This window comes from Haliotis cracherodii, unplaced genomic scaffold, assembly GCF_022045235.1.
Source record: "Haliotis cracherodii isolate W230 unplaced genomic scaffold, xgHalCrac1.p SCAF_5, whole genome shotgun sequence".
Lineage (NCBI taxonomy): Eukaryota > Metazoa > Mollusca > Gastropoda > Lepetellida > Haliotidae > Haliotis > Haliotis cracherodii.
The window spans coordinates 61,243,059-61,266,125 of record NW_027266308.1 but is presented as its reverse complement, the minus strand read 5'-3'; the positions used below and the strand labels follow the sequence as shown (position 1 = coordinate 61,266,125).

Here is a 23,067-nt window from a genome sequence, read left to right as displayed (position 1 = left end):
ATATAATCTGGAGAACTCTGGGATTTGAACACAGCATCAGCATATCCTGACATGATAAAGGGAAGTAACTCTGTGAGCAGTAAAACATCACTTTATGAAATGCGAGTATTAAACAGTATTAAAGTGGAATTAAATTGTAACGTCCTCCAACAGGATCTCATGAGTCTGTTGAGAATAGGATGATCTCCAGTGTCAAGCCCGTCCTATTGAAAGAACTGATTTTAGGGCAGAACGGTATCCCTCATTAGTGTTATGATGGAACTTGTTATTCTGGCGGAGATCGATAAGGAAATCTGCCAGTTTTGGAATCGTAACAGGTACCACATCCCTGCCTTGTCTTTTGTGCCACTGGCAGAACTTGTTCCATCAGCTGCCAGAGATGGCAGATGAAGATAGTCCCCATGAACGAGTAACTGCTTCCGTACTAAAAATGTAGGTCAATGCAACAAGCGTACTCAAGCATCGGAGACACGACTTCGTCTTCAAAGGATGGCTTTATACGAGGTATAAGGTGACCAAGTTCTTTCGTGAGCGCCAGACAGGGTAACAACAAGTACCATCTTTTAACGTTTTTGGTATGACGCGGTCGGGAATCGAACCCCGGACCTCCGCTCTCCGGGCGGACGCTCTACCTCTAGAACACGGAGGCGGTCCAGCTCTTCTGTGAATACTTGGTGTCATCACCGATTGTCAGTGATCCTTTCATATAATTTTCAGTTATTCTGCCTTTTATGCACTATGGAATCTGTTTCATTGGATAATTGAGCATGGTTACTCTCTGGCGTTGCCGTTCATATTTCATTTAGGTCAGCAAACGATTTGGTTGGTTTGTTGTTTAACGCCGTCTGTAAATAATCGAGTCTGGACCAGACAATCCAGTGATTAATATCATGAGCATCAATCCACGACATTGGGATTGATGACATGCATCAACCAAGTCAGCGGGCCTGACCACCCGATCCCGTTAGTCGCCTTTTACGGCAAGCATGGGTTGCTGAAGACCTATTCTACCCCGGAATCGAGTGGTCCAGGAACAATTTGCCTGTGGTAGGGGTTTCCAGCGTTGCCAAAACATCAATATTGCAACCATTCTGTGCCATCCGGATCCTATACTGGTATAGTAGATAGGTCGTCCGACACCTGTCTCGTCTGGGGCATGTTAGGCACCAGCATGTCCGAATCTGACAGCGTCCAGCTCAGAGCCACGAACGGGGTAAGGTTGACACTGGACATATGTGCTTTGTGTGCAATTTGGAGCACTCATCCGTCCTGTCTCCTGGCTGTCTCGGTCAGTGGGTAAGCGGAGAACGGATCTGGATCTAAGGAGAATCGTACGTCAGCTGCAATGACCGTGTCATTAGCGGGTCTCTTCTTTGACTTCTTCGGTATGGCCAGGTTAACCATTACGCTTCCTGTTACTTTATCCGTGGCAGCTATGGTACTCCTTGAGGTGCTGGTCTTGGGCTGTCTGTCTGTTCCACTCTGTCTGGGTGGATCTTCAGTTTGTTTGTTTGATATCCTCCCCTTACAGTCACCTTACCTGATATCCTCCCACTTACAGTCACCTTACCTGATATCCTCCCACTTACAGTCACTTGGCCTGATAACCTTCCCCCTTACAGTCACCTGGCCTGATATCCTCCCACTTACAGTCACCTTACCTGATATCCTCCCACTTACAGTCACCTTACCTGATATCCTCCCACTTACAGTCACCTTACCTGATATCCTCCCACTTACAGTCAACCTGGCCTGATATCCTTCCCCCTTACAGTCACCTGGCCTGATATCCTGGCCACTTACAGTCACCTTACCTGATATCCCCCCCCCCCCTTTACACTCACCTTAGCTGATATCCTCCCACTTACAGTCACCTTACCTGATATCCTCCCACCTTACAGTCACCTGGCCTGATATCCTCCCACTTACAGTCACCTTACCTGATATCGTCCCACTTAAAGTCACCTTATCTGATATCCTTCCCCCTTACAGTCACCTTACCTGATATCCTCCCACTTACAGTCACCTTACCTGATATCCTCCCCCTTACAGTCACCTGGCCTGATATCCTCCCCTTATAGTCACCTGGCCTGACATCCTCCCCCTTACAGTCACCTGACCTGATATCCTCCACCTCACAGTCACCTGGCCTGATATCCCCCCCCCCCCTCTTACAGTCACCTGGCCTGATATCCTCCCCTTATAGTCACCTGGCCTGACATCCTCCCCCTTACAGTCACCTGACCTGATATCCTCCACCTCACAGTCACCTGGCCTGATATCCCCCCCCCCCCCTCTTACAGTCACCTGGCCTGATATCCTCCCCCTTATAGTCACCTGGCCTGATATCCTCCCAATTACAGTCACCTGACCTGATATTTTCTTCCTGATATCCCCTCCCCAACTTTACACTCACTTTACCTGATATCCTCCCACTTACAGTCACCTTACCTGATATCCTCCCAATTACAGTCACCTGACCTGATATTTTCTTCCTGATATCCCCCCCCCCCTTTACACTCACCTTAGCTGATATCCTCCCACTTACACTCACCTTAGCTGATATCCTCCCACTTACAGTCACCTTACCTGATATCCTCCCACTTACAGTCACCTGACCTGATATCCTCCCACTTACAGTCACCTTACCTGATATCCTCAAACTTACAGTCACCTTACCTGATATCCTTCCCCCTTACAGTCACCTTACCTGATATCCTCCCACTTACAGTCACCTTACCTGATATCCTCCCCTTACAGTCACCTTACATGATATCCTCCCCCTTACAGTCACCTGACCTGATATCCTCCCCTAACAGTCACCTGACCTGATATTCCCTATTTCACAGTTGGACCTGACACCTGATATCTTCCCCTTCAGTCATCTGACCTGATATTCTCTTCTTCACAGTCACCTGACCTGATATCCTCCCCCTTACGGTCACCTGACCTGATGTCCTCCCTCTAACAGTTACCTGACCTAATATTCCCTATTTCACAGTGACCCGACCTGATATCCTCCCCTTACAGTCACCTGACCTGATATTCTCTTCTTCACAGTCACCTGACCTGATAGTCTTTTCTTCACAGTCACCTGACCTGATATCCTCCCCCTAACAGTTACCTGACCTGATCTTCTCCTTTTTGATCTGGTGAACACAGATATATCGATCTGAAGGCCAGGAGCCTGGCAAGACGGGAAACCAAACTAATTAAAACATGCAGACCTGTGCAGGAAATGGCAAGTGACAATGTCTATATTCACATACACAGCCCAACTTCTGTCAACACTTCACATCCGGCACCCAACACATTTCACATCTGCTGCACTACGTATGTCAACACTGCAGCAAAGTGCACAAGGTTCTTATTCAAACATCCAACACATCTAACTCTCTACACGCATTGTGCATGCAAAACTTCTAATTACACCAATATTTGAAATCAAAGTTGCGTTCTTTCTCGGAAAGCTAGTGTTGGTACAGTGGGCAACCACATCCAATTACAAATGGATATTCAAACCCATGACAACATATGTAACACAAAAGCAGCTTTGCACAACCAGAGCCATGCATTGAGGCAATGATGAAGACACACACTTTGTAATTACTTATTTATTGACTAGAAGAACGTCATCCCAGGACTCTGTACAAATGGATACTTGTGAGGTCGGCGTCATCAGCGCCGGGACTGTCTAGGAGCTGGTGCCTGCCCTTCTGGAGAGCTGAGGTCAGATCAATAAACTCCACACACTGCTTCAAATTAATACCAGTCTGAAACAGAGACAAATGAACGTCTATCATCTGTGGTAACACATCATATTTTTCAGGTTTCACATAGCTATGTTACATGGCACCAAGGGATTTCTGAAACCGATTTTTGTATATCCAACAGTACAGCACACATGCGACGCCATGCTGTCAGAGGAGGATGTCTCTTAATCTTTCAGTTGTTTTTTGTAAGTGGAAGGATGATGATAATTTTTTCTGACGTTAGCGACAGACTGGATTTCATTGTCAGGATTGCAGGAAAATAATAGCGGGATCAGGTTAGGTTAACAAAACTATTTCTGATTTGGGCCTCATGTGTGTTGTGACATTGTTGAGAAGACTTGGTGCAAGTCTTATGTAATGCTTAACATTAAGAATGCAATGAGCTTTCTGTGAACTTTCTGTACATCCACCAAAAAAAGAACACATTTCATCACTTAATCAACCTTCCTTTGATAAGTAAAGTAACTTGAAATGGTCAATGTCCGAAATAACTGACTGACTGCCTACCCGTGGCTGTTAACTTTTCAGTCGGGCTGCATGAAATTTTCCACCACCTGCATGACTGTCTGGCAGATAATTTTAAGACAACTTACTTACTCACTTCTATTATACCTCCTCGTAGATTATCAAGTGATTGTTTGCATTATTTCAACTGAATCAAGACGAGATTTGTCTCTTACTTTTTTTGCAATTTTTTCAAAATTTATGATGCCTGAATACAAGCACGTAACTATGAAGATAGGCAGGCAACACTTATGGGTCACTTGCACGACTGTCTCGTTGGGTATTAAAATCATTTCAAACACTGAAAGGGTTACTGTGATATGATCCAGTGTCACTGTCAAATGGTCAAGTGTTACTGTCAAATGGTCCAGTGTTACTGTCAAATGATACAGAGTTACTGTCAAATGGTCCAGTGTTACTGTGAAATGGTCCAGTGTTCCTTTCAAATGGTCCAGTGTTACTGTCAAATGGTCCAAGGCTACTGTCAAATGGTCCAGTGTTACTGTCAAATGGTCCAAGGCTACTGTCAAATGGTCCAGTGTTACTGTCAAATGGTCCAGTGTTACTGTCAAATGATCCAGTGTTACTGTCAAATGGTCAAGTGTTCCTTTCAAATGGTCCAGTGTTACTGTCAAATGGTCCAAGGCTACTGTCAAATGGTCCAGTGTTACTGTCAAATGGTCCAGTGTTACTGTCAAATGATACAGAGTTACTGTCAAATGGTCCAGTGTTAATGTCAAATAGTCCAGTGTTACTGTCAAATGGTCCAGTGTTACTGTCAAATAGTCCAGAGTTACTGTCAAATGATACAGAGTTACTGTCAAATGGTCCAGTGTTACTGTAAAATGGTCCAGGGCTACTGTCAAATGGTCCAGTGTTACAGTCAAATAGTCCAGAGTTATTGTTAAATGATACAGAGTTACTGTCAAATGATCTAGTGTTACTGTCAAATGGTCTAGAGTTACAGTCAAATGGTCCAGTGTTACTGTCAAATGGTCCAGTGTTACTGTTAAATGATCCAGAGTTACAGTCAAATGGTCCAGTGTTACAGTCAAATGGTCCAGTGTTACAGTCAAATGGTCCAGAGTTACAGTCAAATGGTCCAGTGTTACTGTCAAATGGTCCAGAGTTACAGTCAAATGGTCCAGTGTTACTGTCAAATAGTCCAGAGTTACTGTTAAATGATACAGAGTTACTGTCAAATGATCTAGTGTTACTGTCAAATGGTCTAGAGTTACTGTCAAATGGTCCAGTGTTACTGTCAAATGGTCCAGTGTTACTGTGAAATGGTCAAGAGTTACTGTCAAATGATCCAGAGTTACAGTCAAATGGTCCAGAGTTACTGTCAAATGGTCCAGTGTTAGTGTTAAATGGTCCAGTGTTACTGTCAAATGGTCCAGTGTTACTGTCAAATGGTCCAGTGTTACTGTTAAATGGTTCAGTGTTACTGTCAAATGGTCCAGGGTTACTGTCAAATGGTTCAGGGTTACTGTCAAATGGTCCAGTGTTACTGTGAAATGGTCCAGTGTTACAGTCAAATGGTTCAGTGTTACTGTCAAATGGTCCAGTGTTACTGTCAAATGGTCCAGTGTTACTGTCAAATGGTCCAGTGTTACTGTCAAATGGTTCAGTGTTACTGTCAAATGGTTCAGTGTTACTGTCAAATGGTTCAGTGTTACTGTCAAATGGTCCAGGGTTACTGTGAAATGGTCCAGGGTTACTGTGAAATGGTCCAGTGTTACTGTGAAATGATCCAGTGTTACAGTCAAATGGTTCAGTGTTACTGTCAAATGGTCCAGTGTTACTGTCAAATGGTCCAGTGTTACTGTCAAATGGTTCAGTGTTACTGTCAAATGGTTCAGTGTTACTGTCAAATGGTTCAGTGTTACTGTCAAATGGTCCAGGGTTACTGTCAAATGGTCCAGGGTTACTGTCAAATGGTCCAGTGTTACTGTGAAATGGTCCAGTGTTACTGTCAAATGGTTCAGTGTTACTGTCAAATGGTCTAGTGTTACTGTCAAATGGTCCAGAGTTACTGTCAAATGGTTCAGTGTTACTGTCAAATGGTTCAGTGTTACTGTCAAATGGTCCAGTGTTACTGTCAAATGGTCCAGTGTTACTGTCAAATGGTCCAGGGTTACTGTCAAATGATCCAGTGTTACTGTCAAATGATACAGAGTTACTGTCAAATGGTCCAGTGTTACTGTCAAATGGTTCAGTGTTACTGTCAAATGATCCCAAGTTACAGTCAAGTGGTCTAGTGTTACTGTCAAATGGTCCAGTGTTACTGTGAAATGGTCCAGTGTTACAGTCAAATAGTCCAGTGTTACTGTCAAATGATACAGAGTTACTGTCAAATGGTCCAGTGTTACTGTCAAATGGTCCAGTGTTACTGTCAAATGGTCCAGTGTTACTGTCAAATGATCCCGAGTTACAGTCAAATGGTCCAGTGTTACTGTCAAATGATCCAGTGTTACTGTCAAATGGTCCAGTGTTACTGTCAAATGGTCCAGGCTACTGTCAAATGGTCCAGTGTTACTGTCAAATGATCCAGTGTTACTGTCAAATGATACAGAGTTACTGTCAAATGGTTCAGTGTTACTGTCAAATGGTTCAGTGTTACTATCAAATGGTCCAGTGTTACTGTCAAATGGTCCAGAGTTACTGTCAAATAGTCCAGAGTTACTGTCAAATGATACAGAGTTACTGTCAAATGGTCCAGTGTTACTGTAAAATGGTCCAGGGCTACTGTCAAATGGTCCAGTGTTACAGTCAAATAGTCCAGAGTTACTGTTAAATGATACAGAGTTACTGTCAAATGATCTAGTGTTACTGTCAAATGGTCCAGTGTTACTGTCAAATGGTCCAGTGTTACAGTCAAATGGTCCAGAGTTACAGTCAAATGGTCCAGTGTTACTGTCAAATGGTCCAGAGTTACAGTCAAATGGTCCAGTGTTACTGTCAAATAGTCCAGAGTTACTGTTAAATGATACAGAGTTACTGTCAAATGATCTAGTGTTACTGTCAAATGGTCTAGAGTTACTGTCAAATGGTCCAGTGTTACTGTCAAATGGTCCAGTGTTACTGTGAAATGGTCCAGAGTTACTGTCAAATGATCCAGAGTTACAGTCAAATGGTCCAGAGTTACTGTCAAATGGTCCAGTGTTAGTGTTAAATGGTCCAGTGTTACTGTCAAATGGTCCAGTGTTACTGTCAAATGGTCCAGTGTTACTGTCAAATGGTTCAGTGTTACTGTCAAATGGTCCAGGGTTACTGTCAAATGGTTCAGGGTTACTGTCAAATGGTCCAGTGTTACTGTGAAATGGTCCAGTGTTACAGTCAAATGGTTCAGTGTTACTGTCAAATGGTCCAGTGTTACTGTCAAATGGTCCAGTGTTACTGTCAAATGGTCCAGTGTTACTGTCAAATGGTTCAGTGTTACTGTCAAATGGTTCAGTGTTACTGTCAAATGGTTCAGTGTTACTGTCAAATGGTCCAGGGTTACTGTCAAATGGTCCAGGGTTACTGTGAAATGGTCCAGTGTTACTGTGAAATGGTCCAGTGTTACAGTCAAATGGTTCAGTGTTACTGTCAAATGGTCCAGTGTTACTGTCAAATGGTCCAGGGCTACTGTCAAATGGTCCAGTGTTACAGTCAAATAGTCCAGAGTTACTGTTAAATGATACAGAGTTACTGTCAAATGATCTAGTGTTACTGTCAAATGGTCCAGTGTTACTGTCAAATGGTCCAGAGTTACAGTCAAATGGTCCAGTGTTACAGTCAAATGGTCCAGTGTTACAGTCAAATGGTCCAGAGTTACAGTCAAATGGTTCAGTGTTACTGTCAAATGGTCCAGAGTTACAGTCAAATGGTCCAGTGTTACTGTCAAATAGTCCAGAGTTACTGTTAAATGATACAGAGTTACTGTCAAATGATCTAGTGTTACTGTCAAATGGTCTAGAGTTACTGTCAAATGGTCCAGTGTTACTGTCAAATGGTCCAGTGTTACTGTCAAATGGTCCAGAGTTACTGTCAAATGATCCAGAGTTACAGTCAAATGGTCCAGAGTTACTGTCAAATGGTCCAGTGTTAGTGTTAAATGGTCCAGTGTTACTGTCAAATGGTCCAGTGTTACTGTCAAATGGTCCAGTGTTACTGTCAAATGGTTCAGTGTTACTGTCAAATGGTCCAGGGTTACTGTCAAATGGTTCAGGGTTACTGTCAAATGGTCCAGTGTTACTGTGAAATGGTCCAGTGTTACAGTCAAATGGTTCAGTGTTACTGTCAAATGGTCCAGTGTTACTGTCAAATGGTCCAGTGTTACTGTCAAATGGTCCAGTGTTACTGTCAAATGGTTCAGTGTTACTGTCAAATGGTTCAGTGTTACTGTCAAATGGTTCAGTGTTACTGTCAAAAGGTCCAGGGTTACTGTGAAATGGTCCAGGGTTACTGTGAAATGGTCCAGTGTTACTGTGAAATGGTCCAGTGTTACTGTCAAATGGTTCAGTGTTACTGTCAAATGGTCCAGTGTTACTGTCAAATGGTCCAGAGTTACTGTCAAATGATTCAGTGTTACTGTCAAATGGTTCAGTGTTACTGTCAAATGGTCCAGTGTTACTGTCAAATGGTCCAGTGTTACTGTCAAATGGTTCAGTGTTACTGTCAAATGGTCCAGTGTTACTGTCAAATGCTCCAGGGTTACTGTCAAATGGTCCAGGGTTACTGTGAAATGGTCCAGTGTTAATACCTGCAGCTGTTGTAGGGACTCCTCTAAGCTGGGCACAGTCACAAGGATTGTATTGTTCCTTAGAGTTGTAAACAGGTAACTCCACAATCTGCCGGATAAAAAACAATTTGAAAAAGATTGCAAAACTTGTTTACAACTGCGAACAGTTTTGTTTACGGGTTTCTTGAAATAACAATATGATTAATCTGGCAAAATTTACAATCAATAATAATTTCATACTACTTGTACACACAAAGGAACCAGGTCTTTTCCAATGACTTCAGATATATCAGTTCATGATCATAGCATCGAAACTAGTGACAATGTGCTCAGTCGTGGTCAATGTGCTTTAATTAACAGCCCAATGTCAAGACACAGTGAATGTCCTCTATATCTGTCTGATGTGTTTAACCTCACTTTTCCAGAAATTATATAAAATCAGTAAATACTATTTTTTTATTTTACTAATTAATAACAGTGGGACATTAATGTTTAATGCCACACTCAGCTATATTCCAGTCATATGATGGAGGCCTGAAAATAATCAAATCTGGATTACAAAATTCAGCGATTGATATTATGAACAATCCACTCCCTCTGGACAATGACATGCTATAAACCAAGTTAGACCACCTAATCCATTATATCACCTTGTATGACAAGCATAGAATCCTGGAATCTTGGAATCCTCATGGAGATAACCATCTTTTCTGAGCAGTATGAATCTCCTGACGATATACATGTATATCTGATGCCAGGGCAGTTTTTGTCACGAGCAATTGGTCACCTGACCAGGAAGTATGCCTTTCAATAAGAATCATGGTCTAACCATAAAATATTCCATGTCTGAAGATAATAATTAATCACTATTACAATGTGGTACTTACTTTTCCTGTAAATCTTTCGGCACGAAGAACTCAAACACATTGTTCAAGATAACCACATCACCTGCAAATAAAGTCCTTGTTTTTATTCACACAATAGATTATAATGAACAAGCAGCCATGGTCTGTTATAGGTCTGTGTGCACATCCCAGATCAGGTTCTGTCTAAGTCATATGCATGTACTCTCTCCTACCCAGGGTTCCTTGCGGTCAACCTTCGTCACATCTTACACAGTCCATTCAACAAACTACATTGTTTTATCTACCGTAAATCTTGAAAATTATGCAACTCTAAATTAATACGACTGCTGACCCCTAGCCCAAAATGCGACTCAAAATCAATGCAACTCCCCATCCCCCACCCCCCACCCCCCAACCCATCCCTAGTGGAATGATACATATTCTTACCTTATACCAATCAAACAGCGAAAAGTACCGCTTATTAGCACTGAGTAAAAACAAACAATGTTTTCCTGAAAACACCACACAGTTTATATGTTTATTCTGTTGACTGGCATTAAGGAAGCTCAAAGGCAATAAAATTATTGAACCAACAACAGTTCACTGATTGGAGTGGTCAATGATGCCTAGTTTGTGGGTAGAACTCTTGACCTCAGCAGTGATAACTCACCGGATGTGTAATTTCTATTCTTTAATTCACATTGTTATGTACTTGTCATAAATGCTGCTGAATTGAATTATATTCAAGCTGGTATTTCCGTCATCCAAAGTGTGCAGTGAGGCCGTCTTATTGTTGATAGTCATTTTGGAGACATAAATGCGAAGTTTCATTAATGCGAACAAAGACCACACATATTTTTCAATTTCAATTAGCGCTCGCATTAATTTCAAGATTTACAGTATTTTATTTTAAAAGTGTACACATTTAGATATATATAACATGAAATGGTTAACTTAAAATATTCAAAATCATGAAGAACTCTTTCCACGTATTTATTGCATATTTATCCTCCATTTACAACGGCTTTACAATTCTACATGCAGACACCGCCGCTCTACAGATAAATAGCAAGACGGTCAAATTGATGTGTATACAGTGACCCCTCACTACAACGCTACCTCGGGGTCCGAATAATGGATGAGCGTTATAAACAATCAGCTGTATAACCAAGGTGAGTCGTAGGGGGTAGATGTCCAACACGACAGAACATGCACTGCCTACCTACCACGATGTCAATGCACATATCAGAGCTTTAAAAAAGAATAGAAGTTGTTTATGCTTCATTATGTAAACAAATATTTATCGAGTGTTATGGGCTTTAAAAAAACATTGTATCCCAGCAAATTCAAGTGAACGGACAGGTATAACAAACTTGTCAATAAAAATATGAAATTCAATATAAAACATAAATAGACATGATGATTTACCATTATTACATATATTGTCATTCTCCTTACTGTCACAGTTGTCAGCCGGGTGTTATTAAACTTAATGATTATGCAAAACATCTGTAAGTCACACTGAAATGCCACCATTAGGCCGAACTGCTCTCACTTCTGATTAAAAGTGTTTGTTTACAAACAAGAGAAAAGTCAGATCACGTGATATGCTAATCAGCCTGTGTCAGTGGTGTAACACTGCGCTGGAGCAGGATTCATTTAATGAGAAGCTAAGGGACAGACTATTTCATATGCTAAGTGTTTGACATCATTTTCACCCTACATTTGTGAATACATGCTTGAGTATAAAATCGTTATCATTGTTCTCAGATTTCCTTCACTTTGTGCCTTTAACATTTATAGCTAAATTATCACAAAAATACCTCTTGCTTTCAGGATTTGTTTGTTTGTTTGTTTGTTTGTTGTTTAACGCCGCACTCAGGAACATTTCAGCTATATGAAGGCAGTCTGTAAATAATCGAGTCTGGACCAGAAACACCTATCATGAACATCAATAAACAAAATTGGGATCGATGACATGCATGCTTTCAGGTAAGTGTGTCACACATCAATGTCATTCAAATTGTCAGTGTAGCGTAGAAATTTTCTATTAGACAGTAAGGCAGGTAGGACTAAACTTCCCCTCTCCAACAGAAAACGGTACAGCAGGCAGGCATTTCAGACACTGTTCAAAACACGCTAAAATAATTCCAAGAGGAGAAGCCAAAAACATTACTTTTAGGCTAAAAAAATAATAGTCTTGGTTCTCAGGCACCGCCCGCATCATCATAAAGTCTGCTGCACGTTTCGTTTTTATTTCCATTTTCCCCCAAAAAATCCTAATACTTAAAGACAATGCAAGATAGAGCATGCAGTTACCTCCCTTTAAATGCACACTGATTTATGGCACATCTCATGTTATGGTCATGGCGGCAATAGGAGTTTGTATACTTGTTTATGTAGGGAGGCCCTTTCCCAGGTTGATGGTACACAACTGTTATCTGGTGACACTATTTTGAACAACCCTAAACAAAAACACTCCACACCCCACACTATTTGGCTGGGACTGATAACTAGGGTACTTAGGTCAGGTGGGTCCTGAGTAGGACCCCGGTACCCACAGGACTACCCAGACCCATGGTTAGTCACATGATATATTGTTTAATGACAAAAACTCACTGTACCTCGGTGGTTACACTACAAGTCGCTAATGTTTGCATTTCTTTCTGACGATGCACACATTCCTTTTGACTTGTTGATGTTTGAGTAAAGATAAAGCTTCAGTCAACTTCAGTGTGTGCATGATCTGATCATTTGATACATGTATCTAAATATTTTTGGCCATGGCTGAGGTAAAACAATTCCCAATCAGACATTTTGTTCTTAACTCTTGAAACCTGCAGAGAGTACCCAGGTAGGGTCGGGTAATAGGGGGTCGGGTACCCGGGTCGTAAATTGGGACTCGTCCAAGCCCTACGCACTATATTTCAAAAGTCATTGCCTGAGAACCAATTCTTTTATTTTCTTAAGCCTTAGTAAACAAGGTGAGTGACTCATGTTTAATCATGATATTGACTACTTGTATAGATTGGCCAAACAATGCATGAGAAAGCATCCAGACCTATCAACCAAAGCGCTATCTATCACATCAGTGGAGAGAATGTACTTTCATATCCGAAGATACAAACAAACAGAGACGACAAGAAATATATTCATGAAATTGATCCAAATAATATTTGTTGATCTTGATGTTTGCCAGGAACCACTGTACAAAGCATGAAACCCATTTCACCCACACGTGTTCATTCTGACCATCTTATCTCTTTCTTCATCTGGAAGCAGATATCTGCACCTGATGTATGGCTGGGTCAAGGGCATACTTACTGGAAGCTATCAGCGTTCCCTTGTTCTGTATGTCATCATGCATCACCTGCATCAAAATGATAGTCAATATCAAAATCAATATTATAGTCCTGGTCTGTCGCAAACAGTCAGAATACAAGTTGACATTATCGGACAGAGATTGTCACTTGTTTCGCTACAGCTCATGACGATGCACTTAATGAAATCTTTTTTACCCCAAACATGTTTGTTTTGTTTGTTTGTTGTTTAATGCCGCTCTCAGAAACATTCCAGCTAAATATGACGGAAGCCTGTAAATATCAAGTCTAGACAGACAATCCAATGATTGATATAGTGAACAACAATCCACATTGTCGGGGTACGATAACTCACGATCACCAAATCACTGAGTCTGAGCATGTATGTATGTAGCACTTACATATACAATAGTTGTAGGGTATGTAGCACTTATATATACAATAGTTGTAGGCTATGTAGCACTTATATATACAATAGTTGTAGGCTATGTAGCACTTATATATACAATACATGTAGTTGTAGGGTATGTAGCACTTATATATACAATAGTTGTAGGCTATGTAGCACTTACATATACAATAGTTGTAGGCTATGTAGCACTTATATATACAATAGTTGTAGGCTATGTAGCACTTATATATACAATAGTTGTAGGGTATGTAGCACTTATATATACAATAGTTGTAGGCTATGTAGCACTTACATATACAATAGTTGTAGGCTATGTAGCACTTATATATACAATAGTTGTAGGCTATGTAGCACTTATATATACAATAGCTGTAGGCTATGTAACATGTCTATTGATGTAATGAAGGCAGGTACCTGTATTCTGTCCCCCATCTTATACTTGGAGACAGCAGCTGTCTGGAGGCTGGTGAATGTTGAGTCAAGCTCTACCCCCACAATGTGCTTGGCCTTGCTGTACAGGTAGGCCTGGTGGATACACAAACTCATCTCACACATAGTATTATCATATTACCCAAACTTACTACAAAAGAAATATATATACATGTACAGGGCTATATAAAAAATGCACCAGTGCAACTAGCTTTTCACGTCAACATGCACCTGGTGCAAATGAAGCCCTGGGCCTCGATCTCAGCGCTACAATGATCTTAAGCCTATGTTAAAGTATGGGACTTACGATCACCTTAGCGCTAAGATTGCTTTGAGGAACAGGGCCCTGGGCCTACTTGCACAAAGCGATCTTAGGGCTAAGATGATCGTAACTCCCATACTTTAGCATAGGCTTACAAGATCGCTGTGATGATGTAGTTAAAGTTAAGAAATCTATTTTGTCTTCCTCCGTTTCCATTAACAATGTTGTTTATGATAAAAAACTCCACCTGAGATTGATTTGAAGATTAATTTCTTTACTTCACCCTGCTGATATTTGCAGATCATTTTAAATATTTTATGAGATAACCTTAAAATATAAGATAATTGTTTCAGTACTTTTTTCTAATTCTAATTTTGAACATGTGTTTCAAAGAAAATTTTGTTAACCAACTAAAGATTGATCAATTAAAAAAATGAAATTATTATAACTGCTCAATGACAGGAAATCCTTCAAGAGGAACACCAGTATACATTCTCAGTCAGGTAAAAACACATCCCACTTACACTGACATAGTGAGATTAGCACAGGTTGGATCAATTGTTTTAGAAATAAATGATGTGGGATTAGTTTATCATACAATAAAATAACTCAGGGAGAATAAACCATGAGGGGTGCAGCCCAAAGTGGTTTATTCTCACTGCAGTGTTTTATTGAATGAAAAACAACTCCCACTCGTCTTTTATTTCTCATATGAGATATCAACATTATGTACAGCCTCTGTAAGGATGTTTTACTAAAATCCACAAGCTTTACATATTTACCCGTATTTTAATAATGATGACTCCCTCAACAGAACCAACCTAGGCAAAGTCAGACAAGTCCATTTAATGCACAGGGCCCCATTCCTCAAAGCGATCTTAGTGCTACGATGATCGTAAACCTATGTTAAAGTACGGGACTTACGATCACCTTAGTGCTAAGATTGCTTTGTGGAACGGGGCCCAGATGGGTATTTCCCGCATATTCTCACAATCCTCACGTCAGTTACCTGTACCTTTTCTCCCAATACTAATTGCCATATCTCTCACTTTTGGATACGATCATTCGGCCATCTTGTTTAGCTGCGTAGCCCAGCTACATCTCAGTTGAACAACTCACCAGACACTCCCCTCTCAATAAGTAAAATAGTCCAATATACGACGTCACCAAGTTGCGGGCACAACTTCAAATCTCCAGAAATGACGTCATGATAGAACAATGTTTTATCATGAGATAAACCACACTTGGTTCTTCATTGCTCTTTGCGATTTATCAAGTAGGTATTGTATTTATGTAAACAAAAGACTGTACCCCATACAGCACAGCGCCAGTCCGAGACCCAACATCCAGTACCGTCTTCCCACTGAGGTCGGGCAGGGCGTAGTTAAAGATGTACTTCACCTGACTGGCAGATGCCGAGTGTGTGATGAATGCTGCAAACAAACCAGTTATTGTAAAGTTGGGTGAGTGAGTGAGTGAATGCTACCATCACATACTGATCACAGTTCATCAATAAGTCTGGCTCAATAGGCACATGCCTACACTTACATTTGAAATGAAATGTTTTTATAGCTGGAAATCGGTGTACTTGTGAGAATGATCTCCTCTATATGTGGACTGAGACTTTCCTGTGAGTATAGAGGTGTGGTGAGGTGTGGTGAGGTGATGTGTGGTGTGGTAAGGTGAGGTGTGGTGAGGTGTGGTGAGGTGTGGTGAGGTGAGGTGAGGTGTGGTGAGGTGAGGTGTGGTGTGGTGAGGTGAGGTGAGGTGTGGTGTGGTGTGGTGTGGTGTGGTGTGGTGAGGTGAGGTGAGGTGATGTGAGGTGATGTGTGGTGTGGTGTGGTGAGGTGAGGTGAGGTGAGGTGAGGTGTGGTGAGGTGAGGTGCGGTGAGGTGAGGTGTGGTGTGGTGAGGTGAGGTGTGGTGAGGTGTGGTGAGGTGAGGTGTGGTGAGGTGAGGTGAGGTGTGGTGAGGTGTGGTGAGGTGTGGTGAGGTGTGGTGAGGTGAGGTGTGGTGAGGTGAGATGTGGTGTGGTGTGGTAAGGTGAGGTGTGGTGAGGTGAGGTGAGGTGAGGTGTGGTGTGGTGAGGTGAGGTGAGGTGAGGTGAGGTGAAGTGTGGTGGGCTGTGGTGAGGTGAGGTGAGGTGAAGTGAAGTGTGGTGGGCTGTGGTGAGGTGAGGTGAGGCATGTGAGGTGAGGTGTGGTGTGGTGGGCTGTGGTGAGGTGAGGTGTGGCATGGTGAGGTGAGGTGAGGTGAGGTGTGGTGTGGTGTGGTGAGGTGTGGTGAGGTGAGGTGAGGTGAGGTGAAGTGTGGTGGGCTGTGGTGAGGTGAGGTGAGGTGTGGTGGGCTGTGGTGAGGTGAGGTGAGGCATGGTGTGGTGAGGTGAGGTGTGGTGTGGTGAGGTTAGGTGTGGTGAGGTGAGGTGAGGTGATGTGTGGTGTGGTGTGGTGAGGTGATGTGATGTGAGGTGAGGAGTGGTGAGGTGAGGTGAGGTGAGGTGTGGTGTGGTGAGGTGTGGTGAGGTGAGGTGAGGTGTGGTGAGGTGAGGTGTGGTGAGGTGTGGTGAGGTTAGGTGTGGTGAGGTGTGGTGATGTGTGGTGTGGTGAGGTGAGGTGTGGTGAGGTGAGGTGAGGTGTGGTGAGGTGTGGTGAGGTGATGTGTGGTGGGCTGTGGTGAGGTATGGTGAGATGAGGTGAGGTGTGGTGAGGCATGGTGAGGTGAGGTGTGGTGAGCTGTGGTGAGGTGAGGTGAGCTGTGGTGAGGTGAGGTGAGGCATGGTGAGGTGAGGTGTGGTGATGAGGTGAGGTGTGGTGAGGTGAGGTGAGGGGTGGTGAGGTGAGGGGTGAGGTGTGGTGAGGTGAGGTGTGGTGAGGTGAGGTGAAATGGGGTTTAACTTCGTGTCCAAGATTATTGCACTTATACAGCGATGTGCATGTACGTGTGTGTGTGTTTGTGTGGCTGTTTGTACTAGTCCGGACTGATGCCGATTTATAGTGCTAGCTCATTGAGATACCATGCCGCAGTTTAACATGAATACCCCACTCACTCACAGTATACTGACTCTGAGCCAACCAGTCCTTGTTTTAGCCCCTTAATTCCGAGTGCCAGACAGGGTAACAACAAGTACCATCCTTTAACGTCTTTTGGTATGGCGTGGCCTGGGATCGAACCTGGACCTTCCGCTCTCCGTGCGAACGCTTTACCACTAGACCATGGAGGCGGTCGTGAGTACTGAGACAGTCATGGAAGAGTTTACTGGTCTCAAAAAGAGATGCTTCGATCTCACATGAGATGGAGATAGACAATGGAGGATTGCCTATCATGAAATGACCTTTATCTGAGTCTTGAATTAAGACTCTTCAAGACATGACTTTCCCAAGCAGGCAACTCTTCTATGACTCTCACCCGTCATATTTTCCATCTACCCAAATAATTGGCACAAAATTTATCTATAATAGTACTGGTACATAAAGGTTATTCCTAATTTTAGGATTTCTGTTTCTGAACATCAGAATTAACATGAATGAAATAAACGCAGAAAACAGCAATTGCTGTGGCTCAATGATTGAATATTATTAAACGATATGTAAACAAACTGTCACCTACAATAAATGTACAATGAAACATTACTTTTACTGAGCTGAGAATGAAAATCGAGTGCACACAGATGCACTGACTGTAGAACATTGAGCATGCTCAAGGGTGTAGATTTGGCACATTATAAATATGCACATTATCTTTTGTAGTAGTAGTAGTAGTAGTGGTAGTGGTAGTGGTAGTGGTAGTGGAAGTGGAAGAGGTAGTGGTAGTGGTAGTGGAAGTGGTAGTGGTAGTGGAGGTGGTGGTGGTAGTGGTGATGGTGGTGGTGGTAGTGGAGGTGGAGGTGGTGGTAGTGGTAGTGGTAGTGGTAGTGGTAGTGGTAGTAGTAGTAGTAGTAGTAGTAGTGGTAGTGGAGGTGGTGGTGGTGGTAGCAGTAGTAGTAGTGGTGGTAGTGGTAGTGGTAGTAGTGGTAGTGGAGGTGGTGGTGGTGGTAGTGGAGGTGGTGGTAGTGGTAGTGGTAGTAGTGGTAGTAGTAGCAGTAGCAGTAGTAGTAGTAGTAGTAGTAGTAGTAGTAGTAGTGGTGGTAGTGGTAGTGGAGGTGGTGGTAGTGGAGGTGGTGGTAGTGGTAGTGGTAGTAGTGGTAGTAGTAGCAGTAGCAGTAGCAGTAGTAGTAGTAGTAGTAGCAGTAGCAGTAGCAGTAGTAGTAGTAGTAGTAGTAGTATAGTAGTAGTAGTAGTATAGTAGTAGTAGTAGCAGTAGTAGTAGTAGTAGTAGTGGTAGTAGTAGTGGTAGTGGTAGTAGTAGTAGTAGTAGTAGTAGTAGTAGTAGTAGTAGCAGTAGCAGTAGTAGTAGTAGTAGTAGTAGTGGTAGTAGTAGTGGTAGTAGTAGTAGCAGTAGCAGTAGTAGTAGTAGTAGTAGTAGTAGTATAGTAGTAGTAGTAGTAGTAGTATAGTAGTAGTAGTAGTAGCAGTAGCAGTAGTAGTAGTAGTAGTAGTAGTAGTAGTAGTAGTAGTAGTATAGTAGTAGTAGTAGTGGTAGTAGTAGTAGTAGTAGTGGTAGTGGAGGTGGTGGTAGTGGAGGTGGTGGTAGTGGTAGTGGTAGTAGTGGTAGTAGTAGCAGTAGCAGTAGTAGTAGTAGCAGTAGTAGTAGTAGTAGCAGTAGCAGTAGCAGTAGTAGTAGTAGTAGTAGTATAGTAGTAGTAGTAGTATAGTAGTAGTAGTAGCAGTAGCAGTAGTAGTAGTAGTAGTGGTAGTAGTAGTGGTAGTGGTAGTAGTAGTAGTAGTAGTAGTAGTAGTAGTAGTAGCAGTAGCAGTAGTAGTAGTAGTAGTAGTATAGTAGTAGTAGTAGTAGTAGTAGTAGTAGTAGTAGTAGTAGCAGTAGTAGTAGTAGTAGTGGTAGTAGTAGTAGTAGTGGTAGTAGTAGTAGTAGTGGTAGCAGTAGTAGTAGTAGTAGTGGTAGCAGTAGTAGTAGTAGTAGTAGTAGTAGTAGTAGTAGTATAGTAGTAGTAGTAGTAGTAGTAGTAGCAGTAGTAGTAGTAGTAGTGGTAGTAGTAGTAGTAGTGGTAGTAGTAGTAGTAGTGGTAGCAGTAGTAGTAGTAGTAGTAGTGGTAGTAGTAGTAGTAGTAGTAGTAGTAGTAGTAGTGGTAGTTGTAGTAGTAGTAGTAGTAGCAGTAGTAGTAGTAGTAGTAGCAGTAGTAGTAGTAGTAGTAGTAGTAGCAGTAGTGCAGCACTGACTGAGAGGCTGGACATCCCTGGAGCCACAGCCGGTGCAGTAGTTCCTGCTCATCTTGCCCTCCTCGCACAGCTCGTCTACAGCATCCTCGTCATACAGGAAGGCGTCAACGTGTACCGTGGTGCTGGGATCACAGTCAGCATTCTTAACATACAGAGGATGACAACATGAACAGGCACATATTTTTTTTATATTTATTTTTCGTAATCATTTACTTTTATCTTATTCAAACATATACAATAAGAAGAAGAAGACAAACGTTTTTACTGGAATAAGCAAAATCAAAACAAGTGAAATGGCCAAGAAGCTCAACTTAAGCTACAGATATATCAATGATCTGATATCGTTCAATGATGGTCAAACAGCCAATACCATCCCACTGTTATACCCACTTGAGCTATAGAACAGTAAAACCACCTCATCTGGTTCACAACTAGATATATGCATAAAGGTTAAATGTAACAAAATATGTATGACAAGAGGGATAACTTTCCAAAAGTCAATTTACCTTCCAAATCGAAAAATATTCCAGCAGCTCCTGTCCTGTCTAGATTTCTTTTGAGGTACAATCGAACATGTTTTTCAACAAATATTTCAAAGAGTGTCATCCGACTCTTGCTCAAAGGTTATTTGATCAAGGTTACAACATTCAAGGCCTCAGTAAAGCTTTCAAAAAGTTTTATGGAAGACATGTGGAGGACATTTGCAAATGTGTCGCAAAACTGACAAAAATGTTCTTTTTTTCCTCACTTTATTTCTGTTTTTTCTTGGGTACAGATAGGACATATTCCAACATGATCTGAGACCAGCCAAATCAAATTTCTTGTTTTTTTCTGAATTTTTTGGTCTGTCATTATGCAGAGAGGCAGGTGGCAAAATGAAACTAAAATAAAATGTTATCCAGTTGATTTGAATTTTATAACCTAAAACAAATTCTAAGACAAAAGAATTAAACAGCAATACAATAAAAAAATATATTTTCAATAAAACAACATCTCTTGGTTACTTACGCAAAACTAAGTGTAAGCTTGTCCATAAAACAAGAAAGTAGATTGGGTCTGACTAAACTATTAGGTTTATTCAATGATTTTGTCCTTTTCTTCTTCATGGCCAGGTACAACAGTTTCCCTGTGAATACCTGTACAGAACCTTCTAAGCCACTCTATTTTCAATCTGAGCACATTCAAATATTGATGTGCCTTTCTGGTACAAGAAAATGAATAAAAAGTTCGAAACAATGCACCTAACATTTTTAAATTGCATGAATGTAGTATATAGTTTTCTTGCAGTGCTATCATAAAATCTAACGTATTGGATCAAAGTCCTTTTAATATTAGAAACAGAATGTGGTGTCTCATGGAAAATAGCATATAGTTTTGAAGATAATTAAGGTATTGGAATAGGTTGTATTGATACAGGTTAATGATATAGGTTTAACATAGTGAAATCCTGTTAATCCAGACAAAACCATCCTCAGTGAAATTGTCCAGGTTAACAAAGTTCTGGTTCTCTCATGCTCGAAGCTGTCTCGTAGGACTGGGACAGGTAACTCGGGTACTCGGGTCGGGTGGGTACTGAGTAGGACCCGGACTACCCAGACCTGTGGTTAGTCACGTGATATACTGTTTAATGACAATGACAATAAAACATGTTACACTACAATGTTCGCATTTCATTTTGACTATGCATGCATTCCTCTTCACTTTATATCTTCCAGTATAAATAAAACTTCAGTCAACCTCAGTGTATGCATGATCAGATCGTTTTATATGTGTATCTGAACAGTTTTTGCCAGAGCTCTGATAAAATAATTCCTAATCGGACCTTTTGTACCCAAATATTGAAACCAACAGCAGATACCTGAGTAGGATCAGGTAATAGGGGGGTGGGTACTCAGGGAGTATATTTGGACTTGTCCCAGCCCTATTGTCCACATTGCTGGGGTGTCTGTCTAACAGTGTCCAGACTAACTAGGTTTCAGTATACACAACTCACTGGTCCTGTCTTGGGGAAATGGAAGCTCTCCGTGCTTGACACGGCATTGACCGGAAGCTCTGCCCGCAGGTCACTCTGAATGGTCTCCAACATGACATCTTCGTTACTCTTCTCCCTCGTCACATCTCCCCATTCACCTGACATACATTATATCATTCATATTCAGCAGTATAGTACTTGACATGAATCAAGATATACCATATTCGACGTAATAAGCGCCCCGCTCTAATAAGCGCCCACGACGATATTTGCTGATATAATGGCTAGTGAACAATCCCAATTAGCACCCTTCCGATTGATCCAAGTACACAAGACTTAGTTATTCGTGTATAATACGCACTCATGTGGTATATGCACCCTTAATTACTGGCGATTAAGTTCTTGAAAAATATATCTGTCGTGAATAATACGCACAGACTTTGCTTTTGTATCATTTCTGGCTGTCAGCATAAACCACGAAATTTATGATCTTTCAACCCTTTCACAAAAATTATATTCTAATAAGAAAGCGCCCTGGGCGCTTATTACATCGAATACGGTAAGTTCAATTGTCACAGTCTCTCAAAACTTCTACCTATATGTAATAAAATTATTTTCATTTAATTGAACAAAGATGTAAACCACGGTGCCACGGTACAAAAGCTCACCTTGATTCTATTTAAATTGATTAGATTAAAATTAAAGTGAGCTAAAAACTGTTAATAATCCGATAGGTCTAACTGAAAGTCTTTGTAATCATTTTAATAGATTTATATACATGGTTGGGAAAACAAGAACCTCTTCAATCATATCGGCAGTCAGCTGTCGAGCACGTGTAATAACATGCCTGTGTAACCAGCTGATCTGTGAAAGTTGATTCACAGAGATTGTCAAATATTGCACTTCAACAACCTTTCCTGTTTTTCCAATCGAATTTATATTAATACCTGAATTTATTTTATCCTTGATCCAGCTTAGAAAGTGAGACCGGACATCGTCTGTAACATGGTGTAGAACTGCTTCAAATTCACGTTTGACTGTCTCTAAATCTGCCATGTCGATTTCAGGAAGCTGGCGGAGAAATGAAAACAGTCACACGTGTTGATGGTATTTCCGGAAGTAGGGGAATCCTTCAAACGCGCATGCTCCCAGGGAAACCCCTGCTGAAAGAATATTCTGGCGGGGAATTCAAATAATGAGTGAATACTATGCATATTACGTTGTTGTCTGATATCATGCCAGAGAATAATCATTTTACGTTGAATGGTCTGAATTTCACCATAAAGGAACGAGAATCGGGTTTTTTAATGAGCAAGCAAGTAAATAGAGATTATAATACTGTGGCATACTGATCTTTCGAGAAGTGTAAGAATTCTTTTTTTTCCCGACAGAGAGCGAGGGTAATACACTAATTCTTACAATAGTTTCTTAAAATTGGTAATCTTTGTTAGCTCCCCCTTATAAAATGTACTGCTCACGACCTTCGTGTAAGAAAACCTCAATTATCGAATGACGTCAACAACTTTCAGCTCATTCGTCACAACTCGCCTCT

General features: G+C 41.5%; 1 protein-coding gene across 1 annotated transcript; it reads right to left on the bottom strand.

The window, feature by feature from the left end:
* Positions 1 to 3,632: 3,632 nt before the first annotated feature.
* On the bottom strand, positions 3,633 to 22,618 carry LOC139444008 (uncharacterized). Its single transcript, XM_071224907.1, has 9 exons — positions 22,463 to 22,618; positions 21,537 to 21,673; positions 19,544 to 19,685; positions 15,583 to 15,704; positions 13,995 to 14,105; positions 13,173 to 13,218; positions 9,891 to 9,951; positions 9,025 to 9,112; positions 3,633 to 3,773 (listed from the first exon to the last, which is right to left on the bottom strand). Exons 1-9 carry the CDS (start codon positions 22,569 to 22,571, stop codon positions 3,633 to 3,635), a joined length of 957 nt encoding a protein of 318 aa, XP_071081008.1. The 5' UTR covers positions 22,572 to 22,618.
* Positions 22,619 to 23,067: the final 449 nt, after the last annotated feature.